Source organism: Desmodus rotundus, chromosome X (assembly GCF_022682495.2).
Source record: "Desmodus rotundus isolate HL8 chromosome X, HLdesRot8A.1, whole genome shotgun sequence".
NCBI classification, from domain to species: Eukaryota; Metazoa; Chordata; class Mammalia; order Chiroptera; family Phyllostomidae; genus Desmodus; species Desmodus rotundus.
In genome coordinates, this window is record NC_071400.1 from 61,386,401 (window position 1) to 61,410,070 (window position 23,670).

A 23,670-nucleotide genomic window follows, 5' to 3' on the forward strand; every position below is an offset into this window, starting at 1 on the left:
TAAATCTTTGTAATACACATTTAAAGAAAACAAAACAAAATTTAAAATAAATGATTTCAGCAGACAACTTAATAAGCAAAAAATAGATCAACAAAATGAACCAAAGGAATTTAAGAAGAAGGAATGAAACAATAAAGGTAAAACCAGGAAACAACAGAACCAAAATATGGCTCCTGACAAGACCAGCAAAGAACTGAGAAAGTTCCTGGAAAGATTATTTTTAAGAGCAGGAAAGAGAATACACACAATACAAAAATGAAAAAAGAGCCCTGGCTGGTGTGGCTCAGTGGACTGAGTGCCGGCCTGTGAACCAAAGGGTCCTTGGTTCAATTCCCAGTCAGGGCACATGCCTGGGTTGCAGGCCAGGTCCCCAGTAGGGGGTGCAGGAGAGGCAAGCACACATTGATGTTTCTCTCCTTCTCTTTCTCCCTTTCTCTAAAAATAAAAAAATAAAATCTTTTTTAAAAAAACCTCCTTCCTTTTAAAAAAAAAGAATCAAAATGAAAAAGGAGGTATAACTACAGACACAGAATAGTTTAACAGTATCCCAAGACTATTATGTAACTTCATATCAATACATTATTGAATGTAGGGATAATTGCTTTCCAGGAAAATATATATAACCCCATTTGACTGAAGAAGAGGTACAAAAATCTGAATAAATCAATGCCCATAGATAATATTGAAAAGGTTATTTAATACTATTTTCCCAAAATGCACCAGAGCCCCCAAAAGATGAAAAGCTTCTGAACTCATGGCTTGCACTATCCTTATACCAAAATTGGGCAAAGAAATCAAAACCATAGCGCACACACACACAATAGAACTAGAGACTAAACTGTGTGCAGTATTGATGGGATCTCATTGCTCTGCTTCCTTCTATGGAAACTTTGTTCTCTCTTATGCTCCTTGACTCTTTGCCCTTTCTCTACTCCACTCTCTAGTTTCCAGAGTGGCAGCATGTGACAATAAAAATCAATAGACAATAAAGAAGCCAAAGAACTTATATGTACAACCCATGGACATGAACTAAGGGGTGGGGGGAGAGTGCTGGAGGGTGGGGTGGTGCAGGGTGGAAGGGGGATAAAGGGGAGGAAAAAAATGGGAAAACTGTAATAGCATAATCAATAAAATATACTTAAAAAAGAAAAAATCTGTAGACAAAACAGAACAAAATATCAATGCATAGGTCAGATCTTTGAAAAGGATTGGCAGTTAGCGTTTGTGCTAATAGCACAGATGGCCATCCCTTCCTGGAAATGCTTTTCAAGGCTTAACTAGCATCATAGCCATTCTAACCTAATGTCTGCACCTTCCTTCAACTAGAGTCACATCCCCACAATCCTGGTTGGACCCTATAGAATATGTCTTTACCTCGTATCCACGTGGAGGTCACCGAGCAGTTCACTATGCACGTAGTCCCAAGATAGTTCAACTGCGCCCAGGTAATATCTTCTGGTGGCACTAAAGCTGAACGGCAAAAGACACAAAAAGAAGCAGGTGGAGAGCTCTGTTTGCATGGCTCTTAAGGCTAAGAAATGTTCAACTGGAGAAAAGAAGATTAATTCTTCTCTAAAATATCTTTGGCTCCCAAGACAGAAAAGGTAAATTTTCTATGATTTAATGAAAAGTTCCAAAAGTTTTGCTGAGAATTTTAGGGAACTTTACTTGCTGGATGTGACAGCAGCAGCACTAAACAGTAAGGGATAGGATTGCTTCCTTTTTGGCAGTGGGAAGCAGCCACAGGAAGAACTGAATAGGAAAGGGTGGCTGAGCTAAAGCTTAACCCATTCACCTCTGAGAGCAGTAGGTGCACAAGAACACTGCTTTCATCGGAACCTTTAAGGAAAAGAAGAGAGGGAGGGGGAGGTCCAGGTGAAGAGGATCTTTTTAAAAAATAGATTTATTTATTTTTAGAGAGAGGGGAAGGGAGGGAGAAATAGAGAAACATCAATGTGTGGTTGCCTCTCATACACCCCCAACAGGGGACCTGAGCCTGCAACCCAGGCATGGGCCCTGACTAGGTATTGAACTGGCGACCCTCTGGTTTGTAGGCCAGCACTCAACACATTGAGCCACACCAGCCACGGCAAGGATCTTTACTTTGTACCCATATTCTTAGCTTACTCCAGCCCTCTTCCTTAGTTGTAGCAGCAGGTTCTGGAATCCACTTGCGTAAGCAAGAGTAACGAGTATCGTAATAGTCTCCCTATTTCTACCCTTGTACCTCACATAACCACCACAAAGTGACTTTTCAAAACTATAAAGCAGATCCTGTCATTCCTTTGCTCAAAATCCTCCACCGGCTTCTGACCTCACTTGTAGTAAAATCCTATGTCTCTACCAGGGCCTAGAGCATCTGCCATGATCTGCATGTCCCTTTCTCTGACCTCCATGGTCACATCTCACTCTGGCTACTGGCCTCTTGCACCTAGACCTTAGCACTAGCTATTTCCTCTACCTGAAACTTCTCCCCCCCCAGACTCCACGCATTTCACTCCCTCATTTCCTTTAAGTCTTGGCTCAAATTTTGCCTTCCCAATGAGCTCAAATATGGACCACACTTCCATGGTAAGCTGTCTACCCGCACTGACACTACTGATATTCCTCCTGGCTTCATTCTTCTACATAGACCTCATAACCATACAGACTTAATATTTTATTTATCTTTCATTGTTGTTACTTGATGCTTCTTAAGGTTGTTTACTTTGGCCCAGGTATAGGATACTGTATCTCCTTAAGTGAGAATGTAGCCATGCTTAGTTCAAGCAGAGACCCTACTCAGGTTAATATATATCAGGAGGAGTGAGGGACTCTCCAAGGGCCTCAAAGTATAGGAGATAAGAAGAAACTTGGCCAGGACTGCATTAAGAAATGTTATCACTGAGAGTCCAGTTCTACATGAGTAAGAATGTGTTTGGGAGCAATTAGTGAAATGTTGTCCAGCTTGGAAACAAGCTGGAAGAGGGTGCTTTGTTAAAAATTTGCTGTACCTTCTCTCTGCCAGGCACTAGGATGCAGAGGTAATAGCCGGCATGTACTACATGCCGGGAACAGTTCTAAGTGGTTTCTAATGCAGCTGTTATTCTTGTCTTCATTTTACAGGTGTTGAAACTGAAGCACAGACAGGTTAGGCAACTTGGCCATTGTCATGATAGGGGAACTCAGAGTTAAAGATTTTAGCCTTAATTATAGTTGATAGGCTTAAGTGATCAATGCGTGAGGAAAGCTGTGATTCCAGGAACTGGAATGCATGACATATGTGACTCCAGGAGGCTGACAAGCAATTCCACCTTTGTGCTCCAGGGGGTCTGCAAGCTATTGGAGATGATATCTGAGCTATTGTGTTCCAGGGAGAAAAGGTCACAATGCAGATAAAGAATTACTGATCAACAGATAAAGAGGTACTAGGAAAATCACAGCCAAACCGCAACTCTTATCCATTTAAACTTTTTTTCAAGCCCCTTATCTATCTATTCTTCTCCTTATAAAAAGGTCAGTTTGAAGTGAGATGCTAATACAGTTTTTGAGGGTACATAACTCACCGTCTTCTCAGAATGCCAGCATCTGAATAAAGCACCCATAAAGATTCAATCCTTGTCTCTACTTACTGGTTCTGGTAGTAACAGGCAGCACAAATGTTGGCTTTTCTGGTTTCAGTCACACAGTTTGTAAGTGGTAGCATTTAAACCCATGTAATCTGGTTCCAGAAGTCATGATCCTAACCCCTATGCCTCAGAGATGGATAAAATCCAGTTCCTACCTTCTGGGAGATATAGTCCAGTGGGGGAGACATAAAGGTAGCCCAAAGTTACAGTACAGGGTGATAAATTCTCTGCCAGATACTTTGCACATTATCTGATTTAATTGTCACAATGAGACTACAAAGTGAGTAGTACAGTTGAATCATCTGAGGTGCAGAGAGGTTGAATGGTTTGCCTGTAAGGCCGCGCATCTACCAATTTATCCTAGCCAGACACCGTCCCAGGCACTGGGTGCACAGTAGTGAAAAATAAAAACAATTGAGAGACAATAAGTCATAATTGTAATATTTATAATACATGAGTATCTTATACACTGCGTTAGAAGGTAAAATAAGTATTATGCACAAAAGGAAAGTACAGTCAGCCTTCTTTATCCATAGGTTCTGCCTCCTAGGGTTGGGAATCCTCAGTTGCGGGAAAGCCAATGGAAAGCATTGTTCTACACAATTTCACATAAGAGAATTGAGCATCTGAGGATTTTGGTATCTGTGGGGGCCCTGGAACCAACCTCCTGTGGATATCAAGGGATGACTTCAAGCAGGAGATGGAGAAGGAGGGGTGTACCGGGTTGCAATTTTAAATGAGGATGGGTCATGGAAGATCTCGCTGAGAAGATCACATTTCAGCAAAGGGACTTGCAGCAAAGGGGCTTCTACACTGAGGGCAAGAGGGAGCCAGGGTAGGGTTCTGAATACAGGAGGGATCTGATCACATTACCTCTTATTTTTATCTTTTATTGAATTTATTGAGGTGACATTGGTTAATAAAACTATACAGGTTTTGTTAGGGTGGTTGATGATGTGGGCTGTGAAAGAATTCACAAAAAGAAGAAAGTGTATGGAGTAAAGATTTTATTTACTCTCCAAGAAAGGAGAGGGCATGGTGTGGAGAGATACACCGGCACTGAGGGGTGGGGGCTTTGAGCTTTTATTGGATTATAATTGGATTTAAAAAGGGTGGGAGGTTGCCGTTGTGTGGCCCCTGGGCTGTTGAGACTTGTAACACAAGGCTGCAGTGTGTCCCAATGTTATCTCCTGCCTGTGGCTGTAGGGAGCAATTAGTTGTGGTCTGTTTTTGCTTTCCAGTAATTTCCAGTCCTGGGGACATTAACTGAGAAGAGTAGAACGGCAGTCATGTCTAACAAGGTCACAGGCCTGCTCAGCAAATGGTACCACGATAGCAAATGGCGCTGGCTTTGTCCTTTCTTTCCCCCCTCTGGTTTTAAAATGGCTTTATTCTTAATGACCTGGCCCAGTTTTGGTTCTGGGGAGTAGGTACAAAGCTCTCTTCTTCTGTAACTACTTCAGATGGGCTAGGGGTGTAGAGCTGTCCCTACCTGGGGGTCCGGTTCTGGGTTGTTAAGGAGAAGAGGTGGGATTGGACAGTCTGGAAAGTGAAAGCTGTGGCTGGAGGCCATTTGTGGAGGGAATCTTTCAGAGCCCGGACACTCTGTTGTATGAAGGATATGAGATATTTGAGGAGACAGGAGAATAAGAGACATCTGAGGATAGGATATATTTAGGAGGCCTAAAAACAAAAGTAAAGGAAAAGGCTGCTATAGGTCCTAGGAAGGGAATTAGCCAAGAAAACCAACACCAGATATTGAACTTTTAAAATCCCCAAAAGGGAGAGACAGAATAGCAGGTGAATTCTGTATGGATGACACTGCATCAGTAGTTCCCAATAATTCCAAGTCAAAGGATGAAAGAAAAAAATGAAACATTAGCTTGGAAGAAAACTAGGAAAACTAAGATTCAATCCATTTGTGGGTGACAATTGGACATTGTGATTTCCATCAAATCACAATTTCTCTCCCTAAAATCACCTTCATTTTATCAAAGAGACTGTATTAAGTTCAGTTTCAATTTGGCCTGATCATTTGCATGAATACAACAAGAATAGTAATTGACCATATAGGCTCTTTCAAATCTGCTTTGCTGGAATTTTGCAAGGAACCTTCAGATTGAGCTTTAGTCAGCCCTTCAGGGCACAGAAGCCAAGCCACACAGTTGACATATGGCTTTGCCTGTAATCCCTATAGGTTTGGTTGGATTCCTCAAATTCTTGACGTCCTTGAAACGTCTTTAGGTTCCTTCTTTGCCATCTTTCAGGAACGCAGCCTTTGTTCCTTACCTAGAAAGACTATCATGAACCACCGTGACCTAGCGAGGCACCAGGCCATTTCTCCAAGGGGCTCTTATTGGCTTCAAAAGTCAATCTTAATGCTTTAAGGCTTCCTGGTGACATCCAGAGTCCAGGCATGACTCTCTTGGTTATGACATTCCAGACAAAGACTTGATTAATAAAACCACATTTGAAAACTGGTGCTATTATAAAGAGAACAGTTTCTTATTGGGTTTATGCAAACAAACACGTTGCCATGAAAACAATACTCACTCATTAAGAGTTGCCGAATTCTGGAGGGATTAGGTAGGAGAAAAATATAAATTTCTCAATATTGTTTATAGGGGTATAACTTACAAATTGTTCTAAGGAAAGAAACAGGTTTTATTACATCTGGAAAACAAAAAGATTTAAAATTAGCAATAGTTTGAACAAAGTAATAAGAATAACAATTATCTTTAGTTCATTCAGGCCCATATAACCAATTTTGTTTGTGCTAACTATTTGCCAGTATTTCCATGAACCCAGTTATTCTAAGGATTCCATAAATCTTCATTTCCTTTAAAGATATGACCTACTTAGATACCTGCAATTTAGAGTAACTCAGTCTTCTTCATGAACCTATCCAAAGTACATTCACGAATGCATTAAAGGAAAACAGTGACTGTTTATAAATGACCAAATTTAAAATGACATGGTTATAGATTTGATTAAAATGCAACTGATAAAGAACTTTGCTTCTTTGTAAGATATAATATTTCAAGATAACAGTTTCTTGATAAGACTTACTATGAAATGACATAGAAGAACAATATAAAACGTATATTTTTAGATTTAACACACAATCTTAATATATATAAAGACCAAACAGTATGCAAGGTTTTAAGATGTTGTACAGGACTCACTGGAAGTGCGCATCGAGCACTGGACACAATTCATACATTCCCAGTGCATTGGCTACGACACCCAGAGCACCACTGCTTGATGTCCCCACAGGGAACATCACTCTTGGCTTGTCCAGTGTCACTGACGGGACCCCTGCTACCCCTGAATACACCCTGTTTGGACTTGGTTCTGAATCTTTGCAAGCTCCTTTTTGGGGTAGGTTGAAATTGCTAGAAAATCTATTTTGATAAAAAAAATATATGTATACAAATAAAATAGTTCTTATTATTCTGTTTGGCAAAGCTTCCCATGTAATTTCAAGCATATTAAATAGGCCTAATTAGTTCAAAAACTTCTCTTTTGTAAGGAGGGAACAAATCCTTGAAGTATTCCAGGGGCCCATTGGAATAACTCAAAGTTATTTCTCAGTTTTTTTAAATTTTAACTTTGGGAATGTTGTCAAATATACTTAACCAAAAGATTATAATATAAATTTTTTTGTAAAACACTTTTTTGTAATAACTCTAAAAGACATTAATTAAACTTAAAACTGGTTGTAATATCAAATATTTGGTCCAGAACATAAGATCTTGCTTAGTTTATATAAGTACTTAATATATTAGGCCAGTAAAATATTACACCCTAGTTATGTCTTCCAGAGTCAGAAAACGCACCACATATAACACACAGACAAATACATATCACATAAAGACCACACACATGAAGACTGAACACATAAAGACCATATACATAATTTGAATTACTAATTTTTGTAGAGAAAGTATTAGATTTCCCTTATTTGCTTTTGACAACTTTTAAGAAGACTGGAAAGGGGATGGAAGGCCCTGGATGGTGTGGCTCAGTGGACTGAGCGCTGGCCTGCAAACCAAATTGTCACCAGTTCCATCCCCAGTCAGGGCACATGCCCGGATTGTGAGCCAGGTCTCCAGTAGGGGGCGCTCAAGAGGCAATTACACATTGATGTTTTTCGACTTCTCTTTCTCCCTCTCTTCCCCTTTCTCTAAAAATAAATAAATAAAATATTTTTTTAAAAAGGGATAGAAGGTCCTAAATACCAAGCAAGAAGACCTATTAGGACTTTCAATGAAAGCTTTAAGGACTGCTAATGAGTGATGGAAATAAAGTCTTGGCTCCAAGAGTCTAGCAGCAGCGAAGAGCCTGGGAGGGGTTGCTTTGGCCCCTGAAATGTCAGAAAGCTGGTGACAGAAGATATATGCTGCAGATGGAGGACCAAGAGTTACAATCTACACCAGCAGAGAAATGCAAAGAGATAGATGTGTTTACCCTGTGTCTGAGGGTGACCTCACCAATGACAAGAGCACCAGCCAGATGCCCTGGGGATGGATTTAACCCACACAGACTGGGGATTCCATAGAAAGCCAATTTGAGAGAGTCACACTGGAGGAGAGTGAAAGCATGTTTGAGAGAGAAAGCCTGTTTGACCCATGGATGTGTTTACCCCATGCCCTGATTGTGCCCTTACCAATGACCAGGACACCAGCCAGATGCCCTGGGAATGGATTTATTCCACTCATACAGGGGACTCAACTCCACACCTCCCCGTGGATGTGTTTACCCCATGCCCTGAGGGTGGCCTTACCTTCTATTTCAGCATTGACAAAATGCATTTTGATGAAGGATTTACTCCACAGTTGACAGGAAGGTTTCCCCACATTGATGAGGGCAAGAGAAAGTGTAATGAAAACAACTCCAGGTACCCCCAGAGTCATCAGAGAATGTCACCAGAGAGAAATTAGGTGGAGGAAAGATATTGCAGTCAGACTGAGGTTGTTTTCTTTACAAATTTAAAACTTTTACAAATTTTTACAAACTTCTACAATTTTCACAAACCTTTCTGCAACTTTCACACTTTCTTATCCCTTTAGAAATAACCATCTTTAGAATAACTCACTTTCAATCCCTGTCCTTCAAAATTGCATCTCCATGCCTTATGCCTTCTATTATTAAAACCATACAAACTTCTTTCCAACTTAATTTTAACTTTTAGAACTCTCAATTGCCAATAGTGACTAAAAAGTAAGCAACCGGCATTCCATAGATTAGCTTTCATGAACACACCCTTTGACCTTTAGAAACATAGGTTGATTTATTAGCAAACACATTCCCACCTTCAAGAAATACACCTCCAACAAAGCACAAGATATTTATCTACAGCTCCAAATCCATTTTACAGCCTCTGTGTAATAAACAGCCAAAAGCATGTCTAGCAATCAATGTTTCAGTATTTCACATTATTTCAAAATACCTAGACATTCAATAACTTTTTATTAGAATTTACTAACTTAGGAATAGCTGAAATAAATTAAATTGATTTGCTCAGATATGGCTAAGGTTTCTCCCCTTTTGATAAGAATTATCTCCCCCAAATTTGTATTTTAAAAGGTGGCCTAGACAAGAGTTCCAGAAGAAGACCAGGTGTGTGATTTCACACATGTAGGGAAAGAAAAGCAAGCTTCTCCTAGGAAGACTTTGGTTTCATAAAGCCAATTACCTGTAAGTTTTTCAAGGTGAAGAGGGTAGGCTTTGGAAAGGAAAAAGGGTTTGGTGGGCTTTGATGTTCTGGAGCCACACCTCTGGCCCCGTAAAGACTTTATTCATAAAACAAAGAGTTATTTTTAATACCTCAACATTCGGCTGGCCACTCAAATGTTTGAAGAGAACTGACAAATCCATTTACCTGTATTTGAAATGCTTTTTACATCTGGGTATATTTTGCCAGTTTACTGACAGCATATAGCTTAGGGTCATTTCTGAGAGCCATACAAGCATAAATGTATGAAACCTCTGTCCAGGTCCAGTTGTAAGATAGGATCGAAATTAATGGTGTCATTGACTGGCCAAACCTCTCCATTGCCCACTTTATATTAAGACCAGGCCGGCCATGTTACAAAAGATTAGCCTTATTCTTCAGGGACTCAGGGTCAAATTCCTCCCAACTAGTAAGTACCCCAAAAGGGGACTCTTCAGGCACTGTGGACTGGTTCAGGTTTCAAGTGTACAATTCTATAACACATCATCTGTATATTGTATTGTGTTCACCATCCAAAGTCAAGTGTCTTTCCCTCGCCATTTATTCCCCATTTACCCTCTTCTACCTTCCCCTCACCCAGCTTTTGTCTATGCGTTTTTAAAAATGTCTTCACCTTTTTCATCGCCACTACCTTTTAGACTGATCTTTCTGGTCATGGTGGAGAAAATAGATTTTAAAAGGGGTACAAGAGTAAGAGCAGGTCAACCTGGTAACTGGGGTGAGACATGATTGTGACCTGGGCTAAGATGGTAGCAATGGGGGAGTGAAAAATGGCTGGATTCACTGTAAAGGTAGGGTTTATGGGGTTGCTCATGAATTGGATTTGTGGGCTTTGAGAGGAGTTCAGAATAACACCAACGTTTTGGGAATGGTGAAGTTGCCACTAACTGGGATAGGGTGACAGCGAGGGTAGTTTAGGGGTAAGGTGGGGAGATGTGCCCTGGCACAAAGTTAAAGCACCCCCGTAGACACTGCAGACAATGAAGCTCTTTTCTTTCAGAGAGCTTCTGTTATCATTTATGTTTTTAAAACGACTGTCTTCCTGCACTACAACAGCATTAGGCACAGAGCCGGTACTGGTAAATATCCGCTCAATGTTCACATGAACAAAGATGACAAGCCTGTTTCCTTTATTTTTAGTAAATAGGTAAAATAACATTTACTAGTGAACGACTGAGTCACGACCACGCGCATGAAACTTCCTACCTAAGTGCGTATCAGGCTCATCAAGGTTCCACGGAGAAACTCCTCGGGAGAGGCTTTCTGCGCATGCGCGTCTCGATGGAGACGCTGGGCGGGGCCTTGGGGCTTGTGACACCGCCCCGGGAGCCTTGTGACGCACTTGTGCGCGGGGGAGGGGGGGTAGGGAGTGACTGCCGGGAGTCCAGCCCGCCCTCTTCCGCTGCGGCCCTGGGAATGGAAACATCTGCCCCACGTGCCGGAAGCCAGGTTGCGGCGAAAACGGCTCGCCACTCAGTGTCCTACGGCGCTGAGCCTCCGCGGGAGTCCTCGCGAGACGAGATCGCTGAAATGGCCGTGTCCACTCAAGGTAGGGACGGGCGCGCGCGCCGCCGGCGCCGCGGGGAGGCGCCTTCCTGGGCTGCGCACGGGGAATGGCTCCACACGCCCGCAGAGTCCCCAGGGAACCTAAAGAGCTCAGGGGAGGGGAGGGCGGCCAGGCTTTGTCCCGGCCCTGCCGATCCCAGGGTCCGGCCAAGGTCAGGCGCCAGGCTGGGGCGAACTGCCCCAGCGTGTTATCTCCTATTGGGCTCAGACTTCTGGCGCCGTCCCCAAAATCCTAAGCCCCGGGACGTTCCGTCACTGTTCTCGGAAGGCTCTGGCACGTTGAGGCTAAGGCGGCTACTTTATCACTTTGGACGTTCATCACAAACCCCTGGCAAGTGTTTGCGTGCGAGGCGCTTTCCCTGGCGCTATTGATGATTTTGAAAGAGTAGTACACTTTAGATGGTACTTTGAAATAGTCTTTTATTTAGTCTAACTAGCCAAAAGATTTCCAATAATATATTGCGCAGTGGAGCACGTGTTTATATCGTTCTTCTTACCCTACTTCTTTGAATGCTTCATGGTTATATTCAACTCAGTACTTGCTTACAAGAACTGATTACTGAACAGAGCCATCATCGAAAATTTAATTATGTAAACTTAAAATTGCATAAATTATGTTTAAAACGAAGGCAGTGGCCCTGGCCGGTGTGGTTCGGTTGGTTGGAGCGCCGTCCGGGAAACCGAAAGGTTGTGGGTTTGATTCCTGGTCAGGGCACATGCATGGGATACGGTTCCGGTCCGGTCCGGGCGCGTTCAAGAGGCAACCCATCTATATTTCTCTCTCATATCTATGTTTCTCTACCTCTCTCTCTCCCTCCTTTGCCTTCTCTCTCTAAAATCAATAAGCATGTTTAGACACACGAAACAGATGGACAGCTGCCGGAGGGGAGAGTGGGGGACGCGATGAAAGATGGTGAAGGGGTTAACCGAAGAGCATTTTCATACACCCCCTAGACACGGACAAAAATATGGGGATTGATTTGGCGGGGGGCCGGGTAGCAGTGGGGAAAGGGAGAAAAAGCAGGAACAACTGTAATACCATGAAAAATTAAATAGTAAGCATTTCGTCGGGGGAGGGGGGAATTTTTAAAAAGCAGTGAAAATACTCAAAACTCACCACTTGTTTGCCATGTTTTACTATTACTATACTCTTAAGGCTATTTACATTTATTGTGTCTATGTGGTGACAATAGTATGCAGCGCTACTGAGCATCTCTTCCCAAACTCTGTTTAGTGATGTCACAATTCAGTGATGTCACACAGTGAATGAACACACCATGGAAATTGGCATACACTACAAATCAGCCCTCTCCCCAAACCAGTTTGTAAACATTTACCAGCATACCACTGAATATAGGTGACTAAGGGGTTGGAATACACAATATAATTATTTTCCTGCAAAACAGACTGCTTTTATTCACTTAAAATGTGTAGGTTGACCAAGTATTTGCCCCTAGGAAATTGGAGAAATTTCAATCTTCATCCTCGTGATGATCACATAACACTGTGATCATTGATACCCATAAGCAAGGCTAGTGACTTATTTTTGTCTATATAGTACTTTGTATGTTTGTTGAATGACTCAAGTTGTGTGAACTAAATGTCTAATTTGATCCCCCCTTTGACTGGAGCTCTTTTTGAGTAAGGGGCCTGGTAAAACTACATGAAAGCACAACTCAAGACTCACTCTTCCCTTCATTGATACTTAACCCACAGAGAGAGTTCCTTCAACATAGCAGTAATATTTGTTAATATAATTTGTTATTATGTTAGAATTTTTTTTTCATTTAACTACCTGTAAGGCCATAGAAGGCCCAGTTCCTTACATTCATATTTTGATTCTGCTGAATTGGGATCTATAATACATCTTGAATTAATTCTTGAATTATATTTTGTAGATATATGTAAGGTGGGGATTGAGGTGGTTGTTTTTTCAGATACTTAATAGTTCTAACACAATTTGTTGAAAAGTGTTTTTTTAAAAAATTATTTCATTGTTCAATTTGGAAAGACTTTTTCCCCACACTGAATTACCTGGGGGCTATGTTTTGAAAATCAAATGACTGTATGTATAGATCCACTTCTAGACTCTATGTTCTCTTCCATTTATATGTTTGTGTATCCTTAGGTGAGGTGTACATTGTGTCATATATGGTAGCTTTGTAAGTCTTGAAAGCCCTTGACCTTTGTTCTTTTTTTCCAAAAAGTGCTTTGGCTACTTATGGCACATTGTCTTTTCCTGAATGACTGCAGCAATATCTTCCATTCCACATGCTTTTTTTTTTCCCATTGTGGCTTTGACACCCCTTCCACTGAGTGATGGGGTCCAGAGTTCCTCTTGAATCTGAGGGGGAGTTTGTGACTGCTGCAACAGGGTGCAGTGGAAGTAATACTGCTTGGCTTCAGAGGCTAGGTCTCAAATGGTAATATAGCTTCTGCCCACCACTCGGACTCCCTCGCTCTCTCACTTCCTCCTTTGGGACAGGCACCGTTGACCCTAGACACCATGCTACCCTTGACCCTAGACACTATGCTTTAAGGAAGCCTAAACGAACCCACATACAGGGGCAGACTGTGTGTGTGACTGGTAGATGATTCCAGACCCCTACCTGTAAGTCTTCCAGTTGAAGCCCCAGACATCAGGCAACACGTGCTGTGATGCCGTATCCTGTCTGAATTCCTGATCCACCGAGTCTGAGAGCATAATAAACAATTGTTTTGCTCCATGAAGTTTTGGGGATAATTTGTTGTATAGCCACAGTAACTGAAACAGTACTCTAGGCCCTTTGCATCTCCCCATAAGTTTTAGAAGCAGTTTGTCAGTTTCTAGATAAAAACCTGCTTTTTGATTGGGATGACATTGAGTCTATAGATCAATATGGAGAGAATGAACATCTTACAAATAGAGTCTTGCAAAACATAGAAATGTATTATATATCTCATTCAGTCATTTTTCAGTTTCTGTCTGGTATTTTGTTATTTTACAGTGTAGGGGTCTTGTGCATCTTTCATTAAATTTATTCCTATTTTATCTTACCACAGAGAAAAGGGATTAGACATTTTATTTTATTAAGTCTTCCCTTCTTGGGTGAATAACTTCTGAGCTTCCATTTCTTAGTTATATAATGGGATTAATAAATAGCACCTTGTTCTGTGGATTTAATTAGATACACATTTTTATTGCTTAGCACATTTTCTGGTAACTAGTAAGAGCGTAATGAAACATTACCTCATTATCACTAGAGATCTTCATAATAACTGAGAATTTGTGAATTTCTGGGCTATGGAATAGTATTGAGTTACTCCTGAAAAGGAGAAGAAAAGGAAGAAAATCCATTTCATTTAGGATGTATTATTAAAAATTACTAGCAGTTTTTCCTAGATCCTCTTGGCTGTTTTTAAATTTGAGAGGAAAGGCTAGAATATTGATTCTCTATTGTCTGGTTTTTTTTTTTCCTCGAACAGATATTATCTGTTGATTTTAGTCTGATTTTTAAAAATTGCCAGTCAGAATTTCAGAGTTAATTTACTATTTAAATTAGAATAATATTTGGAGGTTTTTACTATAACTGCCTTTTAAAAAATCTCTTAATCTAGTTGGGAATGGTAGTGATTTATTGTAAAAGTAAATATTTTCTTATTCAATATCTTAATTATTGTAGGAAATTTTGACTCACTAGACCTTGCAGAACTTGCTAAAAAGCAGCCATGGTGGCGCAAGCTGTTCGGCCAGGAGTCTGGGCCCTCAGCTGAAAAGTATAGCGTGGCAACCCAGCTGTTAATTGGAGGTGTCACTGGATGGTAAGTAATGTGAAAGATGTCCAGTGTCTGTTTTTTTACATGGTTTAGTGTTGCGGTTATAGGAATCATTTTCTTTAACCGATAAAAAGCACACTGACTTCTGTGAAATCACTTAATGTGTAGCATTTATCTAAACATCATGTTTAAGTGCCATTTAATGGTCACATGTAGATTTTACGACAAGCCCAGTACTGTTTAAAATTATATAATATATATTATTACATATACTATATAATATTATATAGTATATGTAATAATATATATTATATAGTATATGTATTCATAATGTGACAATATATAATATTGTGTATAATACTATACGATCTATAAAATATATATATTTTTTCTTCTTACAACAACTCTAAGATTGGTACTGTTATTATCTATTTTCATTTTACCCCAGCTTTATTGAGAAATCACTGGCACACATCACTGTATAACTTTAAGGCATATAGCATGATGGTTTGATTTACATATATTGTAAAATGATTACAATAGATTTGGTTAACATCCATCCTTTCATATAGACATAATGAAAAGGAAAGAAAAAAATTCTTATGATGAGAACTATTTGGATTTGCTCTTTTAATAACTTTCCTATATATCATGGATATTATATCCCTTGTACGTACTTGTCTTATAAGTGCAAGTTTCTACCTTTTGAGTACCTTCCTCCAATTCTCCCTCCCCTTGCCCTCTTAACCCTTTTTCTAGGATTCCACATGTAAATGAGATCATACAGTATCTGCCTTTCTCTAACTTACTTCACTTAACATAATGTCCTCTAGGTCCATCCATGTTGTTGCAAATGGTAAGAATTTTTTCTATTTTTTTATGGCTGAATAATATTTGATATATATAAAATATTTATATACTTAATGCATATATCTCACAACTGTTTCCATGTACCTGATAGCCTGTCAACTTGTCTTTTGTTGGTTTGGTTTTTGTAGGTGTACGGGTTTCATATTCCAGAAGGTTGGAAAGTTGGCTGCAACAGCTGTGGGAGGAGGATTTTTTCTCCTTCAGGTCTGTATGTGAAACATTGTTAGATGTTTGGAATTTCCATTTGACTGTAGGGATGTGGTATGAGGAGCTGTAATACAGTCCTGGGTCTGTTACACTAGAACAGCCTTGGCACTTGTTTACATGTACTATTTGAAATGCTAGTGACCTTTGAGTCAAACTTCACCAATTACTAGTTGCATTTTATTTTGTCATTTGTAAAATGGGGACATAAGTACATATTTCTTATAGATCCCTCACAGGGTCTTCTTTAATGTCTTTGCATAGACTTTTATTGTTTTTTAGGATATTTTATTTATTTTTAGAGAGAGAGGTGGGAGGGGGAGAGAGAGGAAAAGAAACATCAATGTGTGGTTGCCTCTAACATGCCCCCTACCGGGGACTGGCCACAACCCAGGATTGTGCCTTGACTGGGAATCGAACCAGTGACCCTTTGGTTCACAGGCTAGCACTCCATCCACTGAGCCATACCAGCCAGGGCTATTGATTTTTTTCCATATAGTTCCTGTATATCTGTGCTTCGATTTTATTTCTAGATACCTGATAGCTTTAGTTGCTCTCGTGGCTTTCCTTGTGCACTTGTCCTCAGTCCTAAGGGTATCTCCCAATTGATAGGTAACTCTCTCAGTAAGAGTGGATAAGAGTGTCTATTTTCTGCCCCGGCTAGTATGGCTTCTGCTCCAGTTTGGGGTGTGCAAGAGGCAACCACACATTGACATTTCTTTCCCTCTATTTCTTCCTTCCCCTGTAAAAATAAATAAAATAAAATCTTTTTTAAAAAAGAGTGTCTATTTTCTCACATCCTTATGAATGCTGGATATTTTCAATCTTTTAATTGCCTCCAATCTGATAAAAATTAATAGTTGCACATTAATTGTAATTTCCTTAATGACTTGTGAAGTTGAACTTTTCCTTTTATTGGCCACTTTCTTCTGTTAGTTTCCTTTACCCATTTTTCTAGTGGGTTTTTTCTTACCAATCTTTAGGAGAATTTCACTTTTTATGAATATTAATGTTTTGGGTTTTTTTATACTTTAAATTTTTTATTGAGTTTATTGGGGTGACTGGTTAATAAAATTATATAGGCTTCAAGTGCACAATTCTATACTACATCTTCTCTAAATTGTACTGTGTGTTCACTACCCCAAGTCAAGTCTCATTCCATTACCATTTATCCCCCTCTTTACCCTCTTTTACCTCCCCCCACCCCCATTTCCCTGTTTTTTAATATATTTATTGATTATGCTATTACAGTTGTCCCATTTACCCCCCTTCACTCCACTCCATTCTGCCCACCCCCTCCCTCCCACATTCCCCGCCTATAGTTCATGTCCATGGGTCATACTTAGAAGTTCTTTGGCTTCTACATTTCCTACACTATTCTTACCCTCCCCCTGTCTATTTTCTACCTACCATTTATGCTACTTATTCTCTGTACCTTTCCCCCCTCTCTTCCCCTCCCACTCCCCTGTTGATAACCCTTCATGTGATCTCCATTTCTGTGGTTCTGTTCCTGTTCTAGTTGTTTGCTTAGTTTGCTTTTGTTTTTGTTTTAGGTGTGGTTGTTAACAACTGTGAGTTGGCTGTCATTTTACTGTTCATATTTTTTATCTTCTTTTTTCTTAGATAAATCCCTTTAACGTTTTATATAGTAAGGGCTTGGTGATGATGAACTCCTTTAACTTGACCTTATCTGAGAAGCACTTTATCTGCTTTTCCATTCTAAATGATAGCTTTGCTGGATACAGTAATCTTGGATGTAGGTCCTTGCCTTTCATGATTTGGAATACTTCTTGCCAGTCCCTTCTTGACTGCAAGGATTCTTTTGAGAAATCAGCTGACAGTCTTATGGGCCCTCCTTTGTAGGTAACTGTGTCCTTATTTCTTGCTGCTTCTAAGATTCTCTCCTTCTCTTTAATCTTGGGTAATGTAATTATGATGTGCCTTGGTGTGTTCCTCCTTGGGTCCAGCTTCTTTGGGACTCTCTGAGCTTCCTGGACTTCCTGGAAGTCTATTTCCTTTGCTAGATTAGGGAAGTTCTCCTTCATTATTTGTTCAAATAAGTTTTCATGTTTTTGTTCTTCCTCTTCTCCTTCTGGCACCCCTACAATTCGGATGTTGGAATGTTTCAAGATGTCCTGGAGGTTCCTAAGCCTCTCCTCATTTTTTTGAATTCTTGTTTCTTCATTCTTTTCTAGTTGGATGTTTCTTTCCTCCTTGTGGTCCACACCATTGATTTGAGTCCCAGGTTCCTTCCCATCACTATTGGTTGCCTGTACATTTTCCTTTGTTTCTCTTAGCATAGCCTTCATTTTTTTCATCTAATTTGCGACTAAATTCAACCAATTCTGTGAGCATGCTGATTACCAGTGTTTTGAACTGTGCATCTGATAGGTTGGCTATCTGTTCGCTGCTTAGTTGTATTTTCTCTGGAGCTTTGATCTGTTCTTCCATTTGGGCCATTTTTTTTTTTTGTCTTGGCGCACCTGTTACGTAAGGGGCGGAGCCTTAGGTTTCACGGGGGTGGGGTAAGGCTGGTGGCTGCGCTGTGACGCTGTACGTGGGGGAGGGTCCGAGAGGGAGCAATGGCGCCTGCTCCCCTCTGTGGATTTCAGTCACTCCCTCTGCTTCCCACAATCAAATTGGGCCCCTCTGGTGCTGATTCCTGAGTGCGTGGGCTTGTGCACACTCTAGGCCCCTGTGGGTCTCTCCAATGACCTCTTCTGTGAGGCTGGGAGTCTCTCCTGCTGCCGCCCCAACCCCCATGGGTGTTTTCAATCAGTGGTTTGAGGCTTTATTTCCCAGCGTTGGAGCCCTGGGTTGCACGGTCTGCTTCACTCTCCCACTGTTCCTCCCGGTTTATCTGTGCGGGAATGTGGGGCCGCAGGGTCTGCCAGCTGCCGCCACACAGCGAGTCCTCCCCACCCGGCTGCCCATCTCCGCCCCCTCTACCGGTCTGGATGAATGTTTCTTCTTTAACTCCTTGGTTGTTGGACTTCCATACAGTTTGATTTTCTGTCAGTTTGGTTGTTTTTTGTTTTTAAATCGTCGTTGTCCTTGTTTTGGTTGTGAGGAGGCACAGTGTGTCTACCTATGCCTCCATCTTGGCTGGAAGCTCCTTACCAGCTTGTTTGTATGAATATTAATGTCTTGTTGATTATATATATTGCAAATAATTTCTCCAGCCTGGTTCGGGTAACTTAGTTGGCGGTACCATTAACTAAAATAGAGACTAGACACAGGGGTGTCAGACTCATTTTCACGGGGGCCACATCAGCCTCGTGGTTGCCATCAAAGGGCCGAATGTAATTTCAACTCCTTAACACTTAAGGAGTAGTGACATTTATACAGTCCTAAAATTATTTCAGCCCTTTGGAGGCTAATGTGGCCCCTGGTGAAAATGAGTTTGACACCCCTGGACTAGAGGAAGAGCAGCAATGCAGGAGAAGAGCTTTAGATATTTAGAGATATTTAGGTAGATATGACTTAACAAAAATTCAGTGGAGAGAAGTGATATTGATGGAGGATTGATTGATAGACTGTCATCAGTTTCTTGGTTCCATGGATAGTACTAATCCACCAGAAAACTGCATATTTGAATGTTTTCTCCAGTTCACACATTCTCGATGAAATTATTTTAGCTGAATTTTAGTGTTTGTGCCTGCCATCTTTGCCAAGGGAAATAGGCATTTTCTATAGTTATATTTGGGTGTACTTCTCCCAGTACCCCTTATATGAAGTCGTTTGTGAGAAATCTCTGTGGGGCCATGTGCTACATTTTCTAAAGCAGTCATAATTACTACCTGACAGCCTTGCTGTGTTAAAAAAAAACTCAGACTTACGTTGGCTGTAAAGTTTTTTTTTTAACCTTATGTCTTTTAAAAAAGATTCTATTTATTTTTAGAGAGAGGGGTAAGGAGGGAGAAAGAGAAACATGATGTGCGAGAGAAACAGTAATCAGTTGCCTCTCTCTCGCCCTCTCCTGGGGACCTGGCCTGAAACCCCAGCGTGTGCCCTGACTGGGAATTTAGGTCAGCGTTTAGTCCACTGAGCCACACCAGACAGGGCACTCTTTCATCTTGACTTCCAATTCTGATTTTTTATCATTTTATTTTTTAAAGCTAATTTAAAACTTTAGAGAGGGGTAAGAGTATAAATAAAATAGAAGAATTGTCAGCAGTCAATGAGAGTCAATTTATTGATTTCTGGCATCAGACATAGGGCCTTGCACGATGTTGAGTAATGTCATTGTCAAAAGAACTGGATGTCAAATGTCTCCAAAAATGGAAAGTCAGAAGGGTTTTTGATAATGTACTTCAGTGATTTATCCTGACAAAAAGAAACAACAAGCCCATGTTCCTTATTTCTTGCTGATGTTGAAACTATAGGTTGCAAACCATACCGGGTACATCAAAGTTGACTGGCAACGCGTAGAGAAGGACATGAAGAGAGCCAAGGAACAGCTGAAGATCCGTAAGAGCAACCACTTACCCTCAGAGGTGAAAAGCAAAGCCGAGGAGGTGAGACTGGTTTTGTTTACGTGAAGTGTGTGAAGAGTGCAGACAATTTTGTATGTATAAAAATGGGGCTAGATACACCTACTTGCTAGATTTGGAAAGAACAGCTTCACCTCAGAGATGTTTTTTAAAAGTTCGGTAATTGAAGTGTTTGGTGACTTGTCAATGAGTGAGAATGCAGAGTGATATATGCACGTATGTGAGTCAGTCATCTCTTGAACTGGTTCTTGTGGGGATGGGGACAGTGCAGCGAGCGGGAGGATAACGATGCAGATTGTATAGCCAATATGATCATTTTATATCCATACACATCTCTGAAATGTCCGTACTTTACTTGTCCTGCATAGAACTAGTGGGATGTCGAGCCCGCAGGTTGGCAACCTTTTTTTGTAAAAGGCCAAATGGTAAATAATTTTAGCTGTATAAGCCACGTGCTGTCTCTTACAACTACTGACCTACACTGTGTAGCAAGAAAATAGCCATAGATGATATGTAGACAACTGAGTGCAGTTCTGTTGCAGTGGGCTTTTATTTAAAAACATGCAGCCAGCTGGATTTGGCCCATGGGGTGTAGTTTGCTAACTCCTGGTCTAATGCATAAAAAGCAAGTTAGGTTGTATTGGCTGGCACAGGAGAAACGGAAATTTTTTCCTTTTTAAAAGGATGCATTTTGCTGCTGCTTTATTACCTTTAGAAATATGTCAAATGTCCCAAACACATAAGTGCCGTGAACTTGAGGGAAATAAAGCAGCATCAAGGTTGCTGGCACCTTTTATAGCCGGAGCAATGGGGTTCTGGATTCACAGAGAAAAGAGGAGGGACTTTTGATTTAAGGGTAGATTGAAATAGGCCTTGTTCTTTTATTTTTTTAATTTTAATTTTTGTTGTTATTCCATTACTGTTGTGTGCCTTTTCTCCCCATCCCTCCACCCTACCCCAGCTGAACCCCCCTCCCTCCCCCACCTCCACCCTCCCCCTTGGTTTGAGGCATTCACACTCCAGTAGCCATGAAAGGAGGAAGTCGTATAATCAGATAGAATAGGTGTTAGTAGGTGAACTTAGGTTAAACATGGCAGATTAAACACATGCATTTATCTCTGCTTCCTTCTGAAATATAAACAAAATAAAATTCATTAAGCCCACAAGGAACAAAAGCACAGGAGAGGAATACCAGTAGACAACAAATGTCAGCAAATATTGGGGAGTTGGAAAGCAGATGAGTGGTAAATGACTTAGCAGACTAGAAAAATCCTGAACAAGAGCTCCACCAAGTACAGGATGACAGTTTATGTGGTGGCGAATGGTTGGCTAAAGGTGGTCCTTTACGCAGAGTGGAAAGTGGCATTTTTCAGGGCCCAGGATCACAGATAGTCCCTCCCCTTCCTTCCCTTCTTCTATCCATCTTCTTCAAGCTCAGGTTACAAAAGTTATACGTTTCTCATTTTGCCAAAACTTTGTTATTCAAACAGTTACAAAAGTAAAAGATGATTGTTGAAAACGTCTTTCATGATAAGGTTAATGTTTGATTAGAACTAACTGTTGACTCACAGGGGGAACTTGTTATAAACTAACCAAAAGGTTTGGAATTGGTCTATTCCACAAATTTCTGTATTTCTTTTCTCTTTAAAACATATTTCTTATTTTTTTAGAGAGAGGGGAGGGAGGGAAAGAGGGAAAGAGGCTCAGTGGGAGTGAGGAGGCTAGAGGTTCCCAGGAGGATGGAGTAGAATGTGGAAAAGGTCAGGGGAAGGTCAGGATGTGAGTGGCTTTAAATGGTTGGATGATGAGGTCATTGTACTTGAGTTGAAGAAATGATTAGGCTAGAATGCCAGATGTGTTGTCCCTATGAACGCCTTCTAAGGTGGTGGTTGTACTTGGAAGAAAGTTCTCTCTGAAATGAAGATTATAGAGTAGGGACATGGGAGCCAAAGGGTGCTGAGTATATTCTCTGAGTTTCAGATGAGTGGAAACTTTTATAGGAGTTTGGAGGCTTTGGGAATTTAAGAAAATAAGGACTTCTCCTGTTAATTGTCCTGTGATGTGAAGTATTGAGAATAAGAATTGAGAGCATCTACTTGAGATGAGGTCTCAGAGGGGGTGGGTGGATAGGTGGACAGACGAATGGATAGGATGAATATATGGAGAAATTTGGAGGCGAGACCTTAGAGTGAAGAGCCTCCACTGGAGAGGAGGTATAGAAAATGGAAGGAGTAAAATTGGAAATCATGAATCGCCTCTGTAACCAGTTTATTGAATGCAGCTTTACTCTTTCCCCATAACTGCCCCCGAGAACTTTGTCTTTCCCTGTGCCTGCATGAACTTTTCGGCGTATTTCTTAGCTCTGTCACTTAAGAGGGAATCCATTGTGTTGCCTTTGACTTCTCCTCAGCCCCCATGTGGCCATTACCTGGTTACACAGAGTCCTGCCCCGAAAACAGCACTTGAATTTGATCGCTGTGTACTAGCAGCTCCATTACCACCTTGATCCAAAGACCTGTCATCTCACCTGCTTCCTTTTGGGCTCCCCACAGCAGCCAGGGGTCATTGTCACATGTTAGTCTGTTCATGGCTAGTATTGCCCTGTGGCTAAAGTCCAAACAACACATGAGGGTATCCACATTGTCAGGATTACAGAGATAATAGGGATGGTTTCTAATACTAATATCCTTAGTAAAATAGCCCATTGTGCTATCTTCTGTTCATAGGTGGTGTCATTTGTGAAGAAGAACGTTCTAGTGACTGGAGGATTTTTTGGAGGCTTTCTGCTTGGCATGGCATCCTAAGGAGGACGACTCATTGTTCCTGCTTTTTCCAACTAGCAGCCTCTTCACTCCATCGTAGGACATCGAGTCTCCTCTTCCTCCTCTTCTCCTGTGCCTTCCTCCCTGCTGCAGCATATCTGAACGGCTTCTGTAGGCATGTGGTGGTACAAACTGATACGGCCCTACTGTGGGCCTCATGACAACAACGGAAGAGACAATAGACATTAACTCTCCTCCCAGAACACTCCCCATTTGACTAGTCTGTAGGTCAGCAAGAATGTTCCTTTCCCCCTGCGTAAGATACTTACTAGAACATACTGCAAGATGGCTTATGGTGGAGGATGAGTGGATCCTCAAAAGTGGTCCCAAACGATTTGGAAAAGGCATAACAAGTGCATAGATACCATATTATATGCTGCATGGAAAGGAACTGAATACATTTGCCTTTAAGCATGAAAGATTTTGGTATCTTGGTGTCTACTTTCCTTTTTAGTTGGTTTTAGATTTTAGAAAAAGATATTTATACCTGATAAATTATCCTGACAGAATAGTGGCATAAGCACTATAACTGAAAAATTATGAATATAGAATGAACTTGTGCTAAAGGTATATATGCTGAACGGAAGATACTGTGTTTGGTGGGAAAATCTTTA

General features: G+C 40.9%; 2 protein-coding genes across 4 annotated transcripts in view; one reads left to right on the forward strand and one right to left on the reverse strand.

The window, feature by feature from the left end:
- The window catches only part of F8 (coagulation factor VIII), a 202,747-nt gene extending 192,133 nt beyond the window's left edge, over window positions 1-10,614 (reverse strand). For 2 of the 3 annotated variants that reach the window (XM_053917165.1, XM_024564370.3), the window contains exon 1: window positions 1,375-1,693. In XM_053917165.1, the coding sequence (XP_053773140.1) occupies window positions 1,375-1,520 (146 nt within the window). In that variant the 5' untranslated portion in view covers window positions 1,521-1,693. Of the gene's footprint in view, window positions 1-1,374; window positions 1,694-10,551 lie in introns of those variants that run through there. The other variant, XM_053917164.1, reaches the window with a different exon arrangement.
- A 113-nt stretch (window positions 10,615-10,727) lies between these two features.
- On the forward strand, window positions 10,728-23,475 carry FUNDC2 (FUN14 domain containing 2). Its single transcript, XM_053917332.1, has 5 exons — window positions 10,728-10,894; window positions 14,574-14,712; window positions 15,666-15,741; window positions 20,127-20,258; window positions 22,961-23,475. Exons 1-5 carry the CDS (start codon window positions 10,762-10,764, stop codon window positions 23,036-23,038), a joined length of 558 nt encoding a protein of 185 aa, XP_053773307.1. The 5' UTR covers window positions 10,728-10,761; the 3' UTR covers window positions 23,039-23,475.
- The last annotated feature ends 195 nt before the right edge of the window (window positions 23,476-23,670 follow it).